At 38.8% G+C, this 25,307-nt stretch overlaps 2 protein-coding genes across 3 annotated transcripts in view; one reads left to right on the forward strand and one right to left on the reverse strand.

Moving 5' to 3' along the window:
- Positions 1 to 11,150: 11,150 nt before the first annotated feature.
- LOC116995338 lies at positions 11,151 to 25,288 on the reverse strand. The gene is made up of 2 exons (XM_033057985.1): positions 25,202 to 25,288; positions 11,151 to 12,095 (listed from the first exon to the last, which is right to left on the reverse strand). Exons 1-2 carry the CDS (start codon positions 25,249 to 25,251, stop codon positions 11,516 to 11,518), a joined length of 630 nt encoding a protein of 209 aa, XP_032913876.1. The 5' UTR covers positions 25,252 to 25,288; the 3' UTR covers positions 11,151 to 11,515.
- Positions 25,142 to 25,307, forward strand: part of ASXL3 (ASXL transcriptional regulator 3) — a 130,401-nt gene continuing 130,235 nt past the window's right edge. The window contains exon 1 of one of the 2 annotated variants that reach the window (XM_033057926.2): positions 25,142 to 25,223. In XM_033057926.2, coding sequence (XP_032913817.1) covers positions 25,170 to 25,223 — 54 coding nt within the window. In that variant the 5' untranslated portion in view covers positions 25,142 to 25,169. The remainder of the gene's footprint in view (positions 25,224 to 25,307) is intronic. The other variant, XM_033057936.2, reaches the window with a different exon arrangement.

Raw genomic sequence — 25,307 nt, forward strand, 5'->3', positions numbered from 1 at the left:
CCCGTTGGCACCCGCAGTGGCAAAGGCAGGAGGGGAAGGAGCACCCCCGCTCCCGCCACGGCGGCGGAGGGCGGGGGCGGAGCCTGCCTGCTCCTGCAGCGGCAGGCGGGGGCAGGAACCCTCCGCTTACCCCACGGGCCGAGGGGATGGCAGCACGGAGCCCCCGCCTCCTCCCCGAGTCATGGGGATGTCAGCACAGAGCCCCCTGCCTCTCCCCTGCCTGAAGGAGGGAGTTCCCTTGCCTCCCTCCCCCATCCTGCGCTGACGGCACTGAGCTGGCGCCATCCGCTGTGCAACACAGTAACCAATTTGTAACAATCGCGAAATCCTGGGTTTTACTGGCAGGTGCTCGGCTCGGCACCCTGGCTGGCACTTCCGGGGTTGTAAATGTCAGAAAGTTATTCACATATTAGTCGCTCCTGAGTGTAAGCCGCATTTCCGGTGTGGGAGCAAAATTTTAGTCAAAATGGTGCGGCTTGTATTTGTGAAATTACTATAATTTAGGATCATAACCAACCCCTCAACTCTCAGTGCACATCTCAATGTGATCAATACAGAAAAACAAGGGCATGTTCTGATTTAGCCAAGCCTACAGGCACAGCACCCATTAGCCCCTGCCTGGCAGTGTTCAAGGTTGGATGGGGTTCTGAGAAACCTGGTCTTGTGGAAGTTGTCCCTGGCCATGGCAGGGGGTTTGGAATTGGATGATTTTTAAGGTCCCTTCCAACCCAAGCCATTCACAGATCTGAGGAAACTCACAACCTGCTCCATGCCCCATTTCTGCTTGATCAATGCTTTCCAACTTCCAGTGCCTGCATGGCCAATGCCCTGAAATCACCTTGATTTTTAATGTCTCCAGTTAGAACTTTGCTGCTGAGATTGATTGTGCAATGAAAATTTATAATGGTAAACAGTACCCCATCATCCAAAATTTGGGAACTAATATTTTAGAGAATAAAGCCTATCCTTGCCCTTCAGTTCTTTTGTTATACATTATTAGTTACTAATAAACCTATTCCAGTGCAGTTTCCATGATTGCTGCCAGTCCTAATTATTAAAAAAAAAAAATCCTGGAAATTCTAGCATGATGTGAAAAGCCTTTTCACACAAATTTAAGTGGAGACTAGGACTCATTGAGGGCTCAGATGGCACTCTTAATTAAATCTGGTTCTTTCATGAGAAGTATATGCTCAGCTTTCCATACTTCTCCTTCACTTTAAAGATAGGAGGTTAAAATTAAGTCTCAGGAATAGGCAAAAGTTGTCTCACTTGTATTTGCTCCTAGATTGCCCTTTTGCTTCCACTTTCAACACCGTTTACTGTATCAGAAAACAACAGACTTAGGCGACAGTCCAAAAATAAAAAAATCAATTTCTCATGTATTCTGTGTCCTTCTCATCACTTCTTTGTGTAGACCTTATGTGAATTGTAGTATATTGACTTTGGACTATACGTATTGAATGAGAAAAAAAGAAAGGGAGGCAATGAAGTCTTTACTTCCTCAGTATAATCTGGGTGAAGACAAGATACGATACTTCTAAAGTAATCACATAAAAGCAATGACTTTTAAAGTCTTCAGTTTATTAAATACTCTCTCTCTCTTTATATATACATATTTATCATATGAAGACTAACTATATCTGCATTCTGTTGTTCTGGCAACATCTGGGTGACTGCTGAAATACCAGACACAAATAGTTCACAAATATCAAGGAATATTGTCCAGTTTCTGTGTACTACTATCATGCCCCCTTGCATATCAAAAGCATGAAAAAATTATAGATGTGTTATAGTAGCTCAAATTATTTTTACCAAACATATGCATCATGCTACAAATCAAATCTAAGAGCTATTGGGACAGCTGTTACAACATCATCTGGAAAGAACAGCAGTATCAGCTACACATCTTCCTTCATCCCTCTGATAAGCTCCATCAGGGGCATGGGCCAGTACCACCATAAATCCCTTGTACTATGCTGGAGGTTCAACATTTGCAGCAAGTACCCCTGAACAAAGGAGCCTGTAAAACAGACACTAACTTCAGAGCCAGATCTAACTATGGTGTCTTCAATGCCAGTTCATCCTGGTAAATAGAGAGGCAACTTGAAAAGGGCTCAACACCTCACTTGCCTCTCCAGTAATGTTCCATTGTGGTAAATATCTCAAAATGAATAGCCTTTTACAAAGAACAAAAAAACCCAACAAACTTCAGTACTCAAGAAAACGGTGGAACAGTAGTTACCAAGAGAATGAATAACACATTCTGATATTTTATAGGCTTTGAAATCACAATTTCAACCTTTGCCAAGTCTGAACAAAGGAGACAGGTAAAGGTGATTTTTATAGACTACATTTTTACTTTTCCAGGCTGAATTCAGGGCTTCAAATCCCCAAATTGTTGCGCATATTTCTCATATTTTGATTAATCACTTCTTATTTCACAATGCAGGTTTTGCTTTCTTCTGTGCTTTTCCAAGGAGAAAAGGAACTACTCTTAAAGCAACAAAAGTCACTCTTTTGAGTCACAAATATGTAACTACTTTCATCATTACTGTATTTGATCTAGTGCAGTAGTTATTGATCTTGGTAACCATTGTGAAACAACATATTGTCTAATCTTCTCATCACTATAAAATAATACAGTGACCATCCGTAGTTTTAGATTGCTCAAACAAATTAAGAAAAAGAATCATTTAGATAGCTGCCAGCTAACTGATACTTTTGAAATTTTAGATGGTGTTAGTAAAAACTGGATTTATCCAGAATCTGAGTGTCTTTGTAGTTAGCTGCATAATTTATTAATAAATGGGAATACAGCTTCAAGAGTGTATTAATATATTCATTAATCTCATAAAAAGCATTATCTGGTGTCTTTTTTTTCTTAGAACAGCATTAAGATTATTCTTGCAGTTAAACACTACAAGCAATGTTTTAAAAGTTGGTGAAAAGAAGCAGGACTGAACACATAATATTTTAATAATGTATAGGTATATTAAGGAACATTTTAAAATTTTGTAATTGTGGATTTATAAGCATATAAAAGATTGGAAAAAAAAATCCATGTAGATCCTCAGCTCCTAGTTAGTACATTACCAGCTAAGTATTTCCAGTAAATGTCTCTTCAGACCTTTCTTATAACCTTTTACCCTCATTACAGACCAACCAAGACTTTAACAGAACTAAGAAAAATCTGAACATCTACTATATGTTGCTGTTTCATGAATTTTTTGCAGATTTCTCTCACAGACCAGAGAATGTAAAATGATACATAGAGAATATTACAAAAGGACACCATATGCTAAAATATAGGTTATTTTACTCCTCTGTAGGATTCTTCTGAACCTGCTTTTTCCCGTTTGTTTTTTGAAGTAAAATATATGCTAGATCAGTCCATAAAGAAAATACAGATGGGCTGCATGGTGTGTGTTGCAAAATAGGAAAATCTGAAAATGTGGGACCAATTGTGCTTTTTCCCTAGTCTACACACAAAGCATACACTGCAAACAGAAACACTAAGAAGCTGAGCTTGTAGCACTGAATGCTGAAATGTGATGTTACAATTCAGGGTCTGCTTCTTTAACCTTCCCCTCTGCAACACAGGTGAGAAATTTGTACATGAATGACAAAAAAAAATTGCAAGAGCCCACGTACCATTATGTATCTTGAATAATAAAGGAAATATCAAATATTGGAGGGATGTTAAGCCACATCAGAAGCAGCACCAGGCCAGGAACTATAGCAGTATTTCTACACCTAGCTGCTAACTAGAAACTTAACTTAATGCTTTCACTTAGAATGAGGTGCTAAAATCACTCAAACTTTCATCACCTGAGTTTACACTTCTCCTGTGCCACCTCTCTGGTCTGCATCTCATGAAATGAAATGGAACTGCCCAGTCTCAAGTTGCCTTGGACCATAATGTTAAAATAATGCAGCTTTTATTCCCTTCCTTTTTTTCTTCCTTTTCATACTTCAGCACAAATTAATTATTAGATGTCCAAGTTGTGCCTTTAATTACATATATGAGAGTGTAACTGACTTAACACAAATTTTGCACAGCTTAAATCAACAAATAACACAAATTCTGGTAGTGTATAAACGGCAAGAAAGTCCTACTAACCCTGCAATGCTAGGTGTAACATATGAAGTTGACACCCTGCTTCAATTGCTTGCTAAATGTACTGCAAATGTACATTTGCAGATTAATGCAGATTGAAGGAGAAAATTTATTTGTTTAGCAGTGCACAATTTTCATTAGGTACATTTTCAGAATAAAATTGTATCCTGAGGTTTCCTTTTAAAGAGTTTTTATATTTTCAGCCTTTATGCAACATTTTAATAATCCGGTATTGTCTTATGCAGGAAAATAGAATGTGTATCCCAGATTCACTTCATAATATCTGTTTTCTACAAATCAAGTAGTGCAAAATTAATTGTATTTAGCATAATGAGTTTCCCCTTCTTCAACTTCGAGAAATGCCTAGTGTGATGGAGGAAAGTTTCAGTTCTTCCTGTATTGAAAGCTCATCATGTAATATACAGGATGGGAGAAAAGTACAGTAATTTCACGATTACAAGCCTCACCATTTTGACTAAAATTTTGGTCGCAACCCGAAGAGTGGCTTATAATCAGGTGCGACTAATATGTTGATGAGGTTCAGTAATTTACTAACCTGGAAGTACGAGCCCACACGGCCCTGAGCCGATCCGAGCACTCACGGCCCCGGCAGGGGAAAAGCGGGGCCCATCTGAGCTCGCCCAGTCCCTGCAGGGGAGAAGCGGGGCCCATGTGAGCTTGCACGGCCCCGGCAGAGAGGGGAGGCGGGACCAATCTGAGCTCGCACGGCCCCGGCAGGGGAAAAGCGGGACCCATCCGAGCCTGCACGGCACTGAGCCGAGCCAGTAAACCCCACAATCCCGCGATTCTGTTACTAAATGGTAACTTTGTGAAAGTTACACACGGATCCTCACTGCGAATGAAAGTGCGGCTTACAATCCGGTGCGGCTTGTATATGGAGGAAAAACGAAACATTGCCGCCACCCCGGGAGTGCGGCTTATAATCGGTGCGGCTTGTAATCGTGAAATTACTGTAAATGTACTGCAGGATGTACTACAGCTGCCTTATCCCCAATTTTTGCAATTACATTTCAGGGCAAAATGTGAATAGCCCCCCCAAAGAAGATGCATTATTGAAGAGAAGACTAAACAGCAAGACTGCTTTATAAAAGTTCATGGAAAAGCATGAAACAGAGATTTTACTGAAGGATTTTTTAATTGCATCTCATAGAGTATTAGATGAAATATATTTGCAAATTTTATAATGGTGTGATACAATTATTCACATTGAATTCATAACTGAAAAAAACTAGTCAGATTTAACCAAAACAAGTCACTTCATACCAGTACTCTAGCAATGGATCAGAGTTTCATATGAAAACTGAAGGGAGAAGATTTTCTGGAAAGTTAGAGAACTCACTTTTTTTTTATTAGGGTATCAAAAATGCTGTATTTGGCCCTTATTAAGCAGAGGGTAAGACCAGATGACCTTCAGAGATCCCTTTCAACCTCAACTATTCCTTGATTCTGTGTGAAATGCTGAAGTATTTGAGTTAAATTTCGTGAGGTGTAGTTTTAATCCCTCTAGGAATTGCACACGTAGGTCAGGGAAACAGTAGGTATTGGTTTCTTGCACCTGGATTGGCTGCTTCATTACTGCATTTCTGAATGGGGGCAGTCAGAATGTAGATGTCTATAAGCTTCTCTTTTCTTTCAACAGCCAGAAAAAAAAAATGCTACAGCACAAACAATATGTTTAATTTAGCATAATTTTTTTCTCCTAGTGTAAAAAGCCACAAATTTGGTTCTTTATGACTCATTCCCACCACATACATTTTTCACTTTGGCTGAGAAGGCAAATATTCAATTATTCATGCAACGTTCTTTAGAACACACTGCAGCTATGACAATGCTGGAAAGCCAAATATTATGTTTAAAAATGGTGTCTTGGCTGCCTAAACTAATATCCCTGTATATGATTGTTATCATGGCCTGCCACAAAACTGCAACGTGTTGTGTGTTAAAATGCAAGTTCTGTGACCATCAGGGACTTTTTTCCAGGGTTTGCTTGTCTATATATATAAATGCTGTTTCATTCTCTAACTGTAGTAGGGATACTGGGTGATACTTATATACCTCTTTTTAGGTACCCAATTTCTTTTTGATTCCTGTCTAAAAGAAACCATCACTAAAGCAATAGAGTTTCACACTTGAGTCAAGTAGATTTGCACTGAACAGCTGATAGAGATCATATCTGGTATCAAAATACATGGTACAGGGAGACAGACATTGTCTTCCAACCATTATGAGGTGAGAGATGCAAATTTTTATGACAGAGCTGTTGATAACCTAGAAGCTGCTGCCATGAATTTAAAAAGAAAAATTCCCCACTCAGATCTGAGCAGGAAAACAAGGTGCATATGAAGCATATGAAGATAATGCACACAAAACACAGGTTGCAGGCATAAATACACACAAAGTAATTTAAAGTAGAGGGTAGTAACCAAGGCATTAATAATAGATATGGAAATGTATCAATGTGTGGAAGGATATAATACTGTTTGTAAAACTATATTTGACTTTATATTCATTTAAAAGTAAGTTATGGATTGGAAAATTCTGAACCAAAGACTTAAGAATGACATAAGAATCAATCTCTGAAAGCAAGCAAAAACAAAACATTGATTGAAACCAACTGAGCATTTCTTCCCATGAAATACATCTGTGTATAAGAAATCATAAAATATGGATCTGTGTTTCTACTTAATCCAGAACATGTACATTAATACATGAATGTCAGCACTCCTAACTAGAAATTGCCCATTAGGGAAACCACTACCTATTGCATTGATTCAATGTCATTACTTCCCTTTTAAAAATTCTTACTTTGCAATAATGTAGATCATGAATCTTTATCTGAAAAGGAATATGAAGCCCACCCTGGACAAAGACAAACCTTCCACAGCCTTTACCTGAGACTAATGTGTGAATTAACATATATATATACCTCCAAACACAAAAGAATGCATATCCTGTAAACAAATTTTTAACCTAGAGGACCTCATTACATTAATGCAGAAAAATATATGTATTGTTTCTTTTTTTTTTTTTTTTTCCCCTAGGATCCCTTCCTTAACTAAGCAATCCTATAAGATGTTACTGAGCCAGGAAAGGCTCCTGAATATATCTTAGATTACCATAATTATACACAGCGAGTGGCTGTGTGGTACTTAGTTCCCAGCAGGGGTTAAACCACGACAATATTTATACACAATATAATAATAACAGCAGCAGAAGGCAGTGGTGTAAATTTGAGATGCTTTTCCATTTTTTTTACATGAAATTTACAATACACTTAACAATGAGATAAACAGCAAATATAAATACCTCCCAAAGTGTGCTCCTGGCAACAAAAACTGTTTATTCACTTGGAAGCTGTCTAGAAGCTGAAGTCTTGCCAATAATTTTAATCTTATCTCTCACATATGGAAAATTATAATATTTTTCATTATTTATAATATAGCTTAAATGAAACTTAAGGAAAATACTTTAAGACAGATAAAAAGAATAATTGTTGCCATAAAATTCTTCAGTTTTTTCAGACTGCAGCTGATACACTCAAATATGCATCTCCCCTGTCAGAACTGTCATTCGAAAGTTGTGTCGCAGAAGCTCTTAGGTCTCAAAATTTCATAGTTTTGATTAGCTTTCAAGAAGAAAGCAGATTAAACAGCTTACACTTTGGTGAATTTTGAGAAAGCAATTGTCTTTTCTAACTATCAGCATGCTGCCTAGATAATGCAAATAATTAAATTACGTGTACTGACAATAGTCCAGATATTCACAGCAGTGATGCTCTTAGACCTGTAATTACATTTTTTAGTTTGAATTCTTATTAAAATCTCCCTCATAGGAAAAGTTTTAAGGAATTCAATAATGAAAGAGACTGTTTTTTGAATTTTGAAAATCTACAGTGAATGTAATGAATTTTTAATCCATTGAACATTTCAGATAAGTCTAAAATGCATGTTATCTGTTAATGTTTATTTTACTTGGAGAAAGTGGCATTCTTATTTCACATCATTATCTTCACAGATATTACTGAATAATAAAATCGTGTTTTGCTATTCATTTCTATTTCCATGGTGCATTATCTAGTGGGAGCACAAAAATAAATAATATATATGCAATGGATTTTGAGAAAGCATTCTAAAATGTTTTGTTACAAACAGAAGAATATATTTTTTTTTTTACTTTTGTGGACATGAATGCTCACAATCTAAATTGTCTAGAAGTATATGTAATAAAGGACCAAAACAGAAAGTAGAAAATAGATCCTTTACTCATACTGGTGTGTCTGAGAACTATTAACCAGCTATCTTGCTTTCAATACTTGTAAAACATGTTAGATACATTCAGAAGTAAGAACAACATATGTTTAATTCAAAGGTGAAAAGGAATCCATGCAAACTTGTTAAGAGCTCATTACCTGTTAAAGAAATGTTTCTTTTCTTTATAGTGTTTTAAATGCCCTCCGTAGCTTGAACATTGCTGTAGTTTCCTCATATTTCAAATAGAATTCCTTTTCTATATTCCATTGCAAAATCCTCCAAGGACCATTCATTTAAAAAATACTGCAGCAGATACAGATTAATTAAAAGGTGCCATATATTGAGTAAAATGGAATTATCTGGCAAAAACTTGGAGTTTTCAGAAAGTGATAATATTACTTGGATTTTGACAGTGGAAATATTTTTCCAGAAGTTCTCTAGTGGTCTACCTAGAATTTTATTTCCATTAAGATGCATTATTTTATTATCTGGATTTTTAACTGCTTCGTTGAAGAACAAGTGAGAACCCAAAAGCGTCCTGAAGGCTCACTCTACAGAAAGCATAGCAGACTCTTGGGAACAGGCATTTGGCTGTTGAAGGAATTATCTGAAATAAAAAGGGAAACTAAATGCAGTTGGAATCTCAAATTTTCATTTCAAATAAAATGTAAATTGAGGAGGGTAAAGGAGAGGGAGAGAATGTCACTTTAAATAAGAATCTAAAAATGCAATGTTCATATTTCCAGCAAAATTGCATTTAAAAATACAAGTCAATTTGAAACACTTTCCTTTGATAAAGTCAGTTATATTCTGTTGATGATATAGATGTCCTTTGCTTCAACGCCAAAATGATATTGAGCCCTCAAAATATTTCATTCCAAATTTATCTTTTCATTTCTCTGAACAACTCTTCTGTAATGTTGTCACAGTATACAAAAACAACATCTACACAAAAGTTATGCTCTACTGGTTACATGAGCATTCAGAAAGAAATGCATTACCTATCACATCTTCATTTGTAGGTCTCACAACTTACTAGTAATATTTGTTCTGCAATTTGTTTCTAAAAAAGGCTGTTGTTAATAACACTGTCCCTGTTAATTTTTAGAGCTGTTATAGATATGGAAGTAATCTAAAACATTCACTGGTACAGGAAATTTATTAATTTCTATATTTGATGCATGAAGTGCAGATATAATTCTGTACTGCCTATATTTCTGTTACATTTAAATAACAATCATTGTCCTAAATCACGGAGTCTCTTCTATGGTTTTAGACAAGAAAATGTTCTAGCCAGGGACAAAAAGAAAGAGAAACAATTTCTAACACATAATTATGCTAAATACTCATAGTAAAATTAGTCAATATTCCCTATCCTGTCAGATTTAGTAAGAGTTCAATTTATCAAATGGTATCTAACTATGACAGTAGTTTCTCATTCTTTTATATATGTTTTATCCGAGCTGAGGTTTTAATCAACAATCAGACACTGATTATTCTCCTAATTCTGTAAATAACGAGGTAACTGTGACAAGATACATTTTTAAAATAGGCAAGGTTTTTCAATATTCTAATATTATTGGAATATTCTTGTTAGTAACTGAAGGTAAGCTAATATTCCCTTATGATGAAAGAAAATGAGTAGTGCACAAAAACAAAATGCCAATATTTATCTGCAAATAATCTGCACTTTTATGGTACCATTATGAAACAGTAATTTCATAATTAATACTTAATTTTCATGAGAAATTAATTTAAATAAATTATTGATGGTCTCCTAAAGAAAATAGTCAATTTAAACAAAAGAGAGTCTGTTAGTTAAGTTGAATACTCTCAATAAAACCAAAAGTGATATTTTAATTATATTTTCAGTTACTCTGCTCAGACAACATGACAAATCATTTAATTTCTAATGAAACTTTTACAACTTTTAGTTCTAAACAACTTTTAGTTGTTTTCATGACGTGTGTAGCAACGTTCCTGCTGATGGAACTGTGCTTTTAGATCATAATGAAACACAACATGAATGTAGGTTTATAGAATGTTGCATGTGCTGACAAGTATTAGTTGAGGTTTTTGCTTGTTAATATTGCCTGGAAATTCTAAGGCTTATGGGATGATACCCATCAGCTATATATTATGGAAACATGAATTTCATAAAAATTTGTAAAATCAACATTCCCAGGTTATATAGTGGGGGCTGGAAAAAAATCCTGATCTTATGAAGTCAATGGTAACATTCCTACCAATTTCCTTCTCCTGAGTCCAATGCCCCATTTTAAAATTTCCACTGTCCTCAGTTGAAAGTTGTCTGTGTTGTTCTTTGAAATATTTTGTCTCTTTTAACAAGACTGACACTTTTTAAAGATTAAAACACTTGCAAAATACAATCATATGGAGAATTATCACCAATAAAGGGGAAATACATTTATATCTTTGTGTAGGTCTTTTAACTGAGAAAAGTAAAATCTGAGAAAATTATAAGAGGTAAGTCTAGATGTTTGTATAAAGTTTGACTAAGCTATTGAAGATTTAATTCCATATATGTACAATGCTGCCTATCACTCACTTCCTAAAATAAAGCACTTCATGCATTTAACATCTGAATTCTTCAGAGGCTTAAACAGATTTAAATAATGATTCAGTACAAATTACCATTTGTGGTCTCACACACTAAGAACAAAGGGTAGAAATGCAGAATTCCTTCATTACTAACTAAATGTCTACTGTAAAGGTCTTATGGAGAAAGTGAGCTCTAAACAGCTGTTTTACATTTTTAATGTATTTGTCTGGAACGAATTGCCTGTCTTTATTCAGTCTGTACAATACACATGAATTACAACAACATTGTCAAGATGTATTGGAGGAGGACAAATCAAAATGTAGAGAACAGATATATCCCAAATATGGTCATAATTATTCCATAAATTACTAGAAGGCATGTCAACAGCACTATGAATAGTATTGACTTTCATTCCTGAGTTACAAAATGTAGTACATTTTCTGAATTATTTATTTGGAAGAACAAAGTATCAGTTTCCAAACAAAATGTAAGGGAAGCATTGTATTGAGTTTGTGTGGCCAGATTTTGGTAGCAAGGGGCTACAGGGATGGTTTCTATGAGCTACTAAAAGCTTCCCCCATGTCCTAGAAAGCCAATGCCACCCAGCACCAGGACAGACCCACTGCTGGCCAAGGCCAAATCCATCAGTGATGGTGACAGCACCTCAGAGATACCAGAGTTAAGAATGGGGGCAAAAAGCCGTCCACTTGCAGTCAGAGGGAGACATGAGATGAGAATATGTGAGACCAACAATTCTGCAGATACCAAGGTCAGTGGAGAAGAAGGGACAGGACGTGTTCCAGGTACCAGAGCTGAGATTCCCCTGCAGAGCATGGTGAGGCAGCTGTGTCCTTGCAGCCCACGGAGGATCACAGCAATGCAGAGATCCACCTGCAGCCCACGAAGGATCCTGTGCTGGAGCAGATGGATGACCAAAGGAGGCTGTGATCCCGTGGGAAGTCCATGCTGGAGCAGGTTCACTGGCAGGACTTGATCCTCTGTGGAGAACACACACTGGAGAAGGACTGTCCCCCATGGGAGGGATCCATGCTTGAGCAGGGGAAGAGTGTGAGGAGGGAAGCACTGGCAGAGACAGCATGTGCTGAACTGACTATAGGCCCCATTCCCTGTTCCCCTCCTGCCCCTGTAGGGAAGGAGATAAAGAAAATAATGAGTGAAATTGGTCCTGCAGATAAGGGAGAGATGGCAGGAAGGTGTTTTAAGATTTGGGTTTGTTTCTTGTTTTCCTACTCTGATTTGATAGCTAATGAAATAAACTAATTTCTTGAAGTTGAGGCCGTTTTGCCTGTGACAGTAACTAATGAGTGATCTCTCCCTGTTCTTTTCACAAGCCACGAGCCTTTTGTTATATTTTCTTTTCCTTGTCTGGCTGAGTAGGCGAGGGATAGAGCAGCTTTGGTGGGCACCTGGCACCCAGCCAGGGTCAATGAACCACAAATATAAATACCATAAGTCCATAAATCCAAACTAGCTGCAACTCAATCTTTTTACATTTTTAATCAACCAATTATGGGACACACTGAGACTGTTTGTATGGAACAAATATACTTTGTGGATTACTGAACTCCATAAAGTTACAGAAATCTGGCATTTAGAAATAAAGGTCAAAACCTGTAAGTTCCAGATGGAATAATATTCTGAAACCTGAAATCCCCAGCTGTAGAAGATAGAATGCTACTGCCAGTGTTCAAAGAGCATTGAGATTTTGCATTTTAAAAGAATAACAATCTGGGAAAAAAAATGTAAGAGTGATAGCTAAAACAGTCAATACATTACATTTTACATATAATTCTTTTTATGCCTTTCTGTTGGGTCACAAAAAGATGTTTAATCTGGAGAGTGTTTCTTACCTCTCTGCTGATGAAAAAAAAATTACATCTCTTTGCATAGTACAAGTGCATATATTTACTTGAGGACAAAACAAACAGCAGTAATAGAGTTGTTGGAATAGTGATGGAATCACATAAAAATAATGTAGACATAATCATTACCATAGCTTGTGTAATCTTAATATTGGAAAGCAAAGGCATAGGAGTTACACCAGTAAGGTAAACCATGTTGACTCCACAGTTTCTGGTAGTGAAAGTATGACAGTCCATGGCTGAATTTTTCTTCAGTAGCTCATATTTTAAGCACTAAAGGGTAATTTCTGAAGAGTAATTTTCTTCAAGTTAAGCCTGACCAACTTCAAGCGAATTTAAACCTTTTGACAATGTTTTACAATGTTTGGTAGAGTGGTTTTCAGTCATGAAATTGCAAAACCTGAGGAGATTTGAATTTAAGGAACCCTTTGGACGTGAACACAGGTATGTCAATTTATCTCACCATTCTCAGAGCCTCAAAATCTTCAGAAAATGGAATTACTAGAAAAGAAAAAATCCAGGCATACAATTAATATTTCTTATTCAAAAATATACAGAGGAACAGAAATCTCCTCAGAAATTATAAACAGACACCAGTACAATAATTTATTCTTATGTTAGCATCCGTGCTGGAAATGCCTTCATACAGAATGGCCAAATTCAGTTTTGCAGTCCGATAAAATTATTGCTGGTTCATATCTTTGTGATATTCCATTTGCACAAAACATCCAGAAAGTTGCTCTTATTGGCCAGCTGACAATTTTCTCCCCCTCAGTCCACCGACTGGACTGTTCCCACGAGACATTTCAACATTTGACATTCCCTAGAAATCTTCACGGAAAAAAAATTGAGGCAATAACTTTTCATTGGATTTTTTTTTTTTTTTAAATATCATACAACTTACCTTTATATATACTATCTATCTATCTATGTATATATATATATGTATGTATATATAAATTCCTTCATATGGTAGCCTGAGAGACCAAACCAAGATCAGGTTTCTTCTTTATTCCATGATGTATACATACCAAGAGATTTTCAGTGCCTGTTCAGACAAGCTTTCAATTTGAATAAGCAAGGAAGACAAATGGAGGAAAAAATTAAATATTAATATCTCTAGTTCGAGTTGGAGAATTGTGCTAGAGAAAAGGCAACTGATTTCCAGGGATTCAAAGAAAGAGCAGAGCCAGGATCCAAGTGTAGAATTTCTGCAATAGTGCAGCATCTCAGTTTGAACATTTTCTTTCTTCTGTGCCTTGTAGGATTTCACATTTGATACTTTTTAAACCAAATCCGGTTTGCAGTCTTGACTACAGCAACCACAGTTTTGCTTGTTCAGACCAGAATAACCATCCTCCATTTATTCTGGAACCTGAAACTCTTGTTCCAATCTCTTCCCCACAGAAGAAATGCCAAAGGAAAAGAATGTTTTAATAATATATGGATAACCACAGAAGTAAAGCTATAGTAATTTTATGTGAAACTTGATCTTATGAAAGAAAATCTGTATATTTTAGCTAGCTTATTCCCTCTTTTAAAAAGTATAACTGCAGCATTGAAGCAAATAAATAAGAGAATACCTTCCTATTTTTCAGAATCAGAGATGGAGTATTAGGCGCCTTATTAAATTCTTTGATTACAAGTAGACTCTTTTCTTTCAGTAAATCACTAAATGTAACCAGATGTCCCATCACACTCTGCTTGCTACCTTTAAGGTAGAGTTTCAGGTGACTTGCCTGGCTGCTCATAGAAGCAGCATGGTATCAAGCATGCATGGAATGGGCAGCTCAACAGGGAGGCACCATGGGACTTTGTACAATTCCAGGTCAAGAAAATCTGGAGGAAAAGTGTTGGGGTTTGTGACTTTGGATAAAGGCATTGGTGCCTGAGCCTAATTCAGGCATCTCAGCCTTTTCTTGGCTTGTAAGCATGAGAAATATTTCTTAGGATCACCTCATGGATGTGAAATGAATCCTCCACGAAAATATTTACAGAACTAATCTTCAAAAGAGTTAATTAGAGGAACAGAATTGTATACATCTTAGTAGCCTTAGATAATCCTGATGTGGAAAACCAAAAATGAACAATTTTTCCTTGAAATTGCTAGGACACGGTCCCTTATAGGCTAAATGGACCTGGAACAGGGTGTGTCTGCAGTTCTTGTGGTTGGGCTGCTTAGTGAGCACTGATCAGCTGAAAAATAGCAGTGATCTCTGTCACGTGGAAGATTAAAACCACATCTTGTTATTTCCACTGTAGTATGCTCCTGCATTATAGGTAATGTAGACTGTCATGCATCATGGAAATGATTTATAGGCTATGAGCTGGCCCTTTCCTCAATGGCAAATTTGCATCTAAGAATTTAGCATATGTTGTGTAAGGAAGTTTTACAGTAGGCCTTTTGCTGTTGAGCTGTAACTTTCTAATTTACCTGCCTAAAATATTATTATAACCGGACTGGCATAAGTGATGTTTTATTCCCACAGTGCTTGTTATTATAGAACATTGTCATATGCTCTAAAAAACTGCTTGTAATGCGCTCCTTGTACTAGTTACCTTGCTTGTTTATAAATAACCAATTTAGATCTTTTAAAGCAAATAAAGGTAACTTCTTTTTTATAAAAAAATCTTTTTTTTGATGCATGCAAATGGCTGGCCTTTATAAAGGCAGGGTAAATGCTATGCATGCAGAATATTATTCTTTTGCAAACACTTTCAGCAATTATGCATAACTATTTTCTTTCCTTTGTCGTAAGTTGTAGCAGGATGAATGCAGCAAATTATAAGGTTATTTTAATCATCTCTTAAATGCAAATTGTGTAGACAAACCAAGTCAGCTATACAGGCAGTTATCAGAAATTATAATCTCCTGTTAAAAATATGTGTTAGATTCTTTCATTTCCCCAAATAACTTCCTTACAGGTTTTCCCCCTTATAACTGTTGAGTATAACCCAAAAGGCAGCTATTTGAAGTGATTGATCTAAAAAGCTTACAGTCCCCAAGCATTCATTATGAATTGCACACACACTTGTAATCCACCTTGTAACCTTTACTTCCTGCCCCTGCCCTAGCCTCAGGCTCTAAAAAGAGTCATTTGCCATGCAAATCCTTACCTTTTCCAAATTAGGTTTCCAGTAACTTATCATAATTTGTTGATAGGGTTTTCTGCTCACAAACTTCACAAGGGCTAGCTAAAACCCAGTGTAGTTTTGCAGTCAATGGCCAGTAATGACAATGAACATCCATAGGTGTTAATTCTTCTAGAAGAACATCCAAAATCATCTGTGTCTGTGTTTAATTAATTTTAAATGGTTACTTAAAATTAACTTTCTTAACTTCATAAACTCATATATTTAAAAGGATGCTTTTAAAAAATATGGAAAATGGAGAATTAAAACAATTTCTCTAAGTTATCTCTATATCTTGGTACAAGATCTACTAGGCATAGTAGAAAAGTCCTACATTCACTTCTGATTTTTTAAGAATTTACAAAGAAACAGCGGATCCAGATATCATAGGTATGTGTCTCTTCCATGTACCTTCTGCAATCCAACCAAGTAGTTTCCAGTGTGCACATTACATGCTGCCATGCTGGGAGCCTGATTCTACTAATGTTTCAATACGTAATACAGCTAGTTGCATGAACTTCTGTGGGCTACTCACATATTTTAAATTGCGAAAGGTATAGAACTGCGAATAGAAAGGGATTCAGACTTTACCTCACCCTCCTTTACACTTTGAAGTATCACTGAGTGGGCAAATACATGCCAACTAAACTGTGATGTGTCATACACTCAGTATTGATATGATATTTTAATTTACAGTAATTTCACGATTATGAGCTGCATCATTTTGACTAAAATTTTGCTCCCAACCTGGAAATACAGCTTACACTCAGGAGTGGCCAATATATGAAAAAAGTTCAGAAATTTCCCAACCCAGAAGTACCAGCCAGGGTGCCAAGCTAAGCACCTGCCAGTAAAACCCGGGATTGCGCGATTGTTACAAATTGGTTACTCTGTTGCACGGCGGGTGAAGGCGGGCTCCGTGCCGGCAGCATGGAGGGAGAGGTGGGGGGCTCCCTCCTGCTGGCCCAGCGGCCCAGGGGGTAGGCAGGGGGCTCCGTACCTCCCTCCCGCTGCCACTGCGGGTGAAGGTGGGCTCCGTGCCTCCCCCTCCCACTGCTGCCGTGGGTGAAGGCGGGCTCCATGTCTCCCTCCCGCCGGCACTGCAGGGCAGGGCTGGGCCAGGGCGAGTGATTCCGCGATTCCGTTCCTAATTCGGTACTTTGTTGCACACGGGTCCTCCCTGCGAACAAAAGTACGGTTTATATTCCGGTGCGGCTTATACATGGACGAAGATCAAAATGTTGCCGACACCCGGACGTGCGGCTTATAATCAGGTGTGGCTTGTAATTGCGAAATTACTGTAATTTTGTAGTTTATAATGAACATGATGAACTGTATATATGAATACAAATGAAAGTTTTACTTCTTAGCTATAGTGGGAAATTTTTTCTTACAAAATGAAAAAGGTGGTATCAAATACTAATTTTCTTTATTTCTTTAAGGTCTAAGTGATCTCTGGTTGAATGGTTGGAATATAGAAAATGGATGGCTGAAAGGAATAGAATTTTCTAAGTATGGGCTTAAGTCTTTCTGAGATGTAGCAGAGAGCAGCTGAGAACAGAAAGATGAGTAGCTGAGAAAGATGATTGAAGAAACCAAGCACTGAAAACTGACATTAAAAATTAAAACCACAAAGCTCTAACTAGCATGTTTGTAAGTCTTGGTTTCTTGTGTGATATGCACAGAATATTTTAAATTATTATTTTTAACAGTTTAAAAAGTCAAATGTCCATTACTTCAATATATATGCATATACTTTTGCTGTTATGATGCTTACAAACTAATATGTGATGTGGTTACAAAAGAGGGGGTGGGGATGAATAGCTGTAAGTTGCTTTGGGCTTGTGAGGGGCCACTCATGCTTGCTGGCCTGAACGCAGAGGAGAGAGGTTCTTTTTCTCCTTGGTGCAACCAGGCCCCTGCACTCCAACACTGCTACAGCTTCCTGCTTCTGAGAACAGTGCTGAGAACCGGGATGTAAATGGTGAGTGGAGGTTTTTTCCTTCACCCTTCTCCCACCTGGGACCCCCCTGCCACTGCTGCCTGCCTGCTCCTGCAGTTGCCGCAACTGAGAGAAGAGAGAAGGCCACTCCGCCCCAGCTCCACCGGGACCATGTGGAGGAGGAGGGCGCCTGACTGGACAAAAGGACTGAGACTGAGTTTCGTTCTGTTTTGTCACTGATCTGTTCATAGCTGATGTTGTTCTTATTTTGTCTTGTAGATATATCAGTAAAGAAAGAATTGTTATTCCTAAACCCATACCTTTTGCCTCAGAAACCCTTAATTTCCAAATCATAGTAAACTGGGAGGGAGGGAATTTTCACTCTGCATTTTGGGAAAAAGCTCTCTACTTTTTCTTTTCTGGCAATACTGTCCCCTGAACCAGGACAGCATGATATGATATTTGGTGTAGCTGATGGTTTTTTCATAGTCATAAAGGAGCAGCAAAAGACAAAATCCACCATCACTTATGCAGCAAGAGCCTCAACTAAACACAAAAAAAGGATTCCCCAGACTGAAGTTGCTTTTTCACATAAGTGCACCAGAGAAATGCCCTCTTGACAGCACTGCATCAACCCCATTCTTCTTAAGAAGTCTCTGGTGCTAATAAACTCATATTTTATTTCTCTCCTATTTTTGTTATTGTCTAAATGTCGCAGATGCATGTAGGTAGATACCTGCAAATAGCAGAAGACTGAGCAGACTGTGTTGTTTATTTATCTTCCAGTGCAAAGGAGGTAAGGGAAAGCTATCCATTATGCACAAACAATTCAAAATATTTCCGAGTTGCCCTTGGCAAGCAGGTGCAAACAGGTGTGTACTTATCCCAAAGATAGCTTATATGTATGTAGTCCTTTTCCCCCAACAAGCTAGAGAGACAGCTTAAATTCTGAATTCCCTTTTCACAGGATTCCTTTCACAGCCTTTTCACAGGCTTTTAAACTTACCAAGACAAATTCGAATTGCGTATCTGCAGTACAACCATGATCTTTATTACTTTTCATTATCTTAAACTGTGTGTTTTGTATCTGAATCTCAACACAGCAACATTTAGTTCAACATGTGTAGGTTTCCAGGCATTAGTTTAGAAAATTATTTATGCGATTATATGCCTAGCATGTTACTCCTTAAATTTGCAATTAGTTCATTGAGAAAGTCTTCAAAGTTGGTTTGGGAGTATTTTGTTTTGTGGTTTTTTTTTTTTTTTGTTTGGTTTTCGGGTTTTTGGGTTGGGTTGGGTTGGGGTTTTTTGTATTTTTTTCAGGTCATTTGTGAATTCTCTTTTAAAATTCTAGTTTCTCATCAGCTTTACCATAACCATAATGATGACATTTTATATATATTCCAGGGAAAAAAGAATATTCATTGTAAGAAGTTAAATGGTACTAATTCTTACAAGCATTCAATTGTAGGTGAAAAACAGATCAGAAAGCAAGTGTAATAGCAGTTGTCACACAATGTAAATGCTCTTTTGGGTCATTTTATGGTTGTCTATTACAGAAAGACAGCTAGATAGCTGGAATAATTGCAAAAAATTTATGTGATTGCAAAAATTGACTACGACATCAGTCATTCACAAAATAATTTGCAAGGGGTAGGCTGTAAGGGTACTGCATGAGTCACTTCTCTTAATTTTGAGCAGCAGTTCTAGTATTAAGCTTCAATACTTCATATCAGGTTCTGGATACCAGTGTTTGTCCTGCAATCATTGGTTTCTTGTGACAACTTGAGACTTACCATGAGCATGTTGCATAAATTTTGCTTGTAATTCCTCTGGGACACCTTCACAATTCCTTTAAATTCAATATAACTATTTCATCTTGTGGGTGAGGTTCATTCTGTGGTACCATTCATACGGCAATAGAATAGCATCCATACGTCTGGAATTCTGAAATCTCTTTCTAGATAGGAAGATGTGTAACTTCTGTTAAATCAGACACTACAAGTAAACAGTTTTATTTTTTTTCTCTTGTAATTGCACATTTATAATCCATGCAGCAACTTCCATATAATCAACTAAATAAGTATCTAAAAAAGAGCAGATGAGATAAACGATCAGCTGCTCTGGTTTTGATTTGACTAAGCTGCGTCATATAAAAATGAAAGTAATCTTTTGAGCCATCTGCAGATATTTCCTGCTCCTCTGAGGTTTACAGAACTGCCAGGAGGTGTGATCTATATGCAGTTGGAGTGCAATGCCTCAGAGGCAGGTTCTCTACTCTTCTGTTGTATATGTACAAAGACACGTTTTCTTTCCAACATTTTTATGGTAACTTGTAAACTGTTCATTGTTCAAAGACAACGGTCTTCTCTTAGAAATTGTCCCAATGGATTTGGGAAAGGGTGGTTTCATAACTGTAGTACGAGAAATGATGGCCAGTATGGCCAAGAGAAGTGCTGCCTAGAGGTAGTTCGGAAGGTGACTGCTTGAGAAGCTCTCTGTGCTGCGTGTATCACTTCTCACATGTTGGGAGGGCAAAGGACCACAGCTTAGCTGCAACCATGTTTATTAGATCAGCTGCAGTGCCATAAAAACGACGTGAGTGTTTATCTGCCTGCTGGAGAGCTATAGGAGGGAGAAAAGGAAATAATCCTACATTTATAGTATTTGGCCATTCCTGGTCTGAGACAAAAGTAATGACAATTGTGGTGAACTCTAAAGCCAACAGAATAAATCCGCAGTATTAACAGTCAAAGCTTTCATTATCTGAAAATTTGCTGTCATGACATAGGTCTCAGGTAAACTTTAGATTTTACAGTGCACTGTTATTAATAGTTTTGCACAGTTAGGAATAAATGTATGTAATTTAGGTGTACCTAAATAATTTACACCTTGATTTGAGACCTGGAAAAATATGGTTGTGATTTTTTTTTCTTGGGGGGAGGGGGGAAGAGTGAGCTGTCCCACATATTCTATGATCTCTACCAATCTCAAGAGATGGCATACTCAAGAAAAGATTACTCTGTGCATATGAGTTAGTATTTAGCAAAATTTACCTTTCACCCTCCCATATCAAGTATAGCTTGTAGGATCTGGCTTTTTCCATTAACTTCAGGAGACTTTCCAAATACAGTAACATCATCCTGATAATACTAGATTATGAGTTTGTTATTATGACTTAAAAACTTGGGATGTTGATTCAGGTCCTTATGGCATATAATTTTAAAAATTCCATTAAGTGTAATAAACGCTGTGAAACTCAAACTGTCTGGATATTTGGAAATTTTTAAAATTTTAAAAAATTTTTAAAATTTTTAAAATCAATAGTATAAAATACACTCTACAACTATGTCACCAGGATCTGTAAATGGTTAACTGTCAGTTGTCAAGCCCAATGGCTTTGGTTTCCCCTAAGTCCACACAAACGCAAATTTTCTGGTTTGCTTTTTTTTTTTTTGATCACCACTGTGATAACACTAATTTAGGAAACGCAGTGACTCCATTAGTATCTTCTGGGATGTTTTCTTAATTATCTTGTAACTCAGCATCTCTTGTTCAATTGTAGAGAATATAATTTACATTGTAGAAGTGGTACATTAGATTGAATTGTCATGCTGTGAATAAATCATTCTGCACACATATGGCATTTTCATGTAACAGCTGATACTAGTTCTTTTGTAAGAGCTGAAACTGGAATTTGTATTGAAACTGTTTCACTGTATTGAAGCAATACATATTTTTATATATATAAACACTTGCATAAGAAGAGGAGGTCACAGATTTCTCCTTAAAAGGAGTATTACTGTACACAAGAATAAAAATTGGCAGTATATATCAAAAATATTTTTTCTATGCAGGAAACAAGAACAATGTTCTTCAGGTGGCTTACTAGATAATGTCAAGCCTAAAACTTCTATAGCAGTTCAGGTAAATGCATTCACTAGGTATTGAAGCTCAGCCTCCAGTGTTATTCTAGTATCATTTGACCACTCTGTGGGTGCAAGAAAATGTAACTGGGCACAAAGACATCTTTAATACACAACCAATTCCATTCAGCAACATCTGGTACTGTAACACCACATAAATATTGCTTAGGTAAAAATTCATTATGTATTTTAATGCGACATCTTTCTGCAGTATTTGCAGGGTACCCAACCTGGTCGAAAATATGCTGTAAATATTTACACACACACACCCATACACACATATATACACTTACACATATGCTGAGCTTTTAGCCATAGTTCCAATGGCTGCAGGTTGAAGGCAGTTCACCATTTCTCAATTTTCCTATTGCCAATTCAATTAGAGAAGCAACAGTTATGATCTCCCGTAGTGTCAGGTCCAATTCATGCAGTAAATAGTAGCTATAATCAATAGCAAATGCTTTCTTCTTAAGACATTTTTGTGCTCTGCTTCTAGACTTACACATGATTTTTAACTCCCTTAAAGCAGAAGTGTATTGTTCTGCTGAGGCACTTGGTTTCTGTGTATGCTGGCAAACTTTATTGGATTCAGCTAGAACATTTATTGCAGAAAAAAAAAATCTATTTCAGGAGTACAGTTTACTTTTTTTTCTTTTTCCCCATCACAAAACATAGACAGTACCCCCAGCTCTCTGCTTTGGTGGGTATTCTCCAGTGGATCCTCCAATACAGCAAACAGCATGACAGGTTTTCTTTCTCCAGCAAAGGCAGCACCACTGTCACTATATGATTCCCAACCATTTTCATGTGAACAACAGAAGGAACTTTCAAGGTCAGGTTCGGTGGGGCATTGAGCAACCAACATGTCCCTGCACATGGCAGAGTGGTTGGAGTTAGATGATCTTTAGGGCCCTTCCAATCCAAACCATTCTGGGACTTAGGAGAATCTGGACTGTGTAACAATGATGAAAATAAATTAAATGACAGCATGACACTGTCATTTAACCATTGTAATAGAAAGGATGTAGAACTAAAAAGATTACTCCAGGGTCCACGAAATACCAAAAGGAAGTCTAATCCTGACTGCAGCAAACCAAAAAGTCCACAAAAAAATCCACAGTCAGGTTATCTTTAGGGGTTCATTGAACTTCTTTTCCCTACAAATGTCCGTTTCTGTCCAACACCACCACTGCAACACCAGAGGTCTCGTACCAGAAGTTCATGTTACATACGTGAAGCAGCCACCTATGAAGAGATGGGAACTAAGGCAGAATATTTCCTTCTGTCTTCCAACAGCCAGCTATGATGGCAATGACAGATAAATGTCCCTATGCTTTTTTGTTTTGTTGTATTTTCAATACTGAAAACAATGAAGGTATTTCAAAGACACTTGTAGTGAAGTACTTAATTACTATCGGGGATCAGATGTGAATAAATCCTGCATGATTCGGAATACAAAGTCACTAAAGGTGAGGAAATGCAAAGATAAAAAAAAACTGAAGTAGGACAGAGACATAAAAAAGGTGAAAATGAAGTCAAAACCACAAAACACAGAGAAGTGATAGTAACAGCAAGCATTTTCTTTCTAAATGTTACTAAGGTGACAAAGACAGCATACAGTAAATAACAAAGGAATATGTACCTGTTTCGACAACTGGTTGATTTTAAAAATTTTTGCACAACCTCTCTGTCAAACCTAAAAGATTGCAGTTGCAACAACATTTTTCTCAAGAACATTTCTGAGGCATACTTAAATCCTCTGCTTAATGCTATATATAGACTGGAATCAAAACTCAATTTGGAAGCAGCTGTTTTGATAGAATTTTGTTTTGCTCATATTTTTAATATTTTAATAGAGGAGGGAGTGAATAATGAAATCTGGAAAGGTGCTATCTCACATGCATCATTTCCCACTAAAATATCAGTATGAAGAGGAAGAGCCAAAACACCAGGCTATGTGAGTGCTCGTTTAGAGTCTTTGGGGGATGCTATCAGGTTCTTCTCTTTCCTTAAGGGGCTGAACGTGCTCAGGGTTGCCCTGGTCCTTTACTTGATAAAACAGGCTAAGCATTGTGGTAGCTGGGCGTGATTCTTTTCCCCCCAACTAACTGTGTATTTACGGAGAAATAAGGTTTATGTTACCAAAGGAGTAAGGCAAGGCGTAACACGGGTGCTGCTGAGAGGACAAAGGAGGGGGAGCAGGCACTGAATAGATGGATACGGAAAACCCTGAATTTCTAACTCGTTTCAACCCGAACAAAAAATACCTAATGTATTTCGATAATATTCCTAATGCAGTTTAATATCTGGGCGAAGGGAGGAAACAGGGGGGAAAAAAAACCCGCATAACAATATCCTGCAACTCAGGAAGGTATGCCGAGTCCCTTCGCTCCGCATTTCGTGGGTATCTTAATCCTGGGTCATCCAATTAAAGAAAACCTCCTTCGGCGGTTTTACGAGCGCAGCACATCAACTCCCTTTGTTTACACACTGGAACAAGATGTTCTTTCCTGTTCCGACAAGAAACGGAGCTGAAACGCTACCGCGGGGTCCCTGCGCGCTGGCACCGGCCCGCCCGGGGCTGCCTTTGGTTCGGCAATCGCGCAGCGGGTCCGGCCGAAGCGAGGAGGGCACGGGCGGCACCGCCGGGGCGGGGGGATGCCCCAGCCGTAAGTAAGAGCCAGCGAGCAGCTCGCACTCCGGGGGAGGGCCGGGCGGTGTGCCGGCCCGGTTGTACGGAACGCGGCGCGGCGCGAAGGGGCAGAGGGTGGAGAGGGAGGAGAAGGGGCCGAGGGGGCCGCCCTCACCGCCACCTCCGACCGCCGCCCCCGCCCCGGCAGCGCCCCCAGCGCCGCGTCCCCAGGGAGCCGCCGCGGAGCACCACGGGAGTTGTAGTGCGGCGGCGCCGGCCGGCCCGCCATCCCGCTCCCCTCGCCGCCGCCCCCGGCCCGCGGCCCCGCTCTCGCGAGGCTTGGGGGGCGGGCGCGCTCTGGGGCGGGGGGCGGGGGGCGGGGGGCGCCGCCGCCGCCGCCGCCGCCGCCGTGGGGATGTTGGGCGCGGGCGCGGTTCCCCCGCGTGACGTCACAGCGCATTGTTGTGAGCGCGGCGGAGCATCCCTCAAGCTGTCACAGCTGTGCCGCCGCCGCGGGGAGCCTCTGCCCCCACCCTCCTCCTCCTCCTTCTCCTCCTCCGCCCCCGCCCCTCCCGCCCCGGGGGCTCCAGAGCTCGGTGTCACCGTATCATTGTCCGTGCGGAACCCCTCCGGGCCCCCCCCCCCACTCCCGGTCCGCCCTCCCCCCGCTCCCCCCCCCGAACCACCTCAATGAGATGCAAACATGAAAGACAAGAGGAAGAAGAAGGACCGCACCTGGGCCGAGGCTGCCCGCCTGGTAGGTGCCGCGGTGGCAGCGGCAGCATTGTGTGTGTGTGCGGGGTGAGCGCGTCCCGCCGCCGCCAGCCCGGCGCGCTGCCCG

This window comes from Catharus ustulatus, chromosome 1, assembly GCF_009819885.2.
Source record: "Catharus ustulatus isolate bCatUst1 chromosome 1, bCatUst1.pri.v2, whole genome shotgun sequence".
NCBI lineage: Eukaryota > Metazoa > Chordata > Aves > Passeriformes > Turdidae > Catharus > Catharus ustulatus.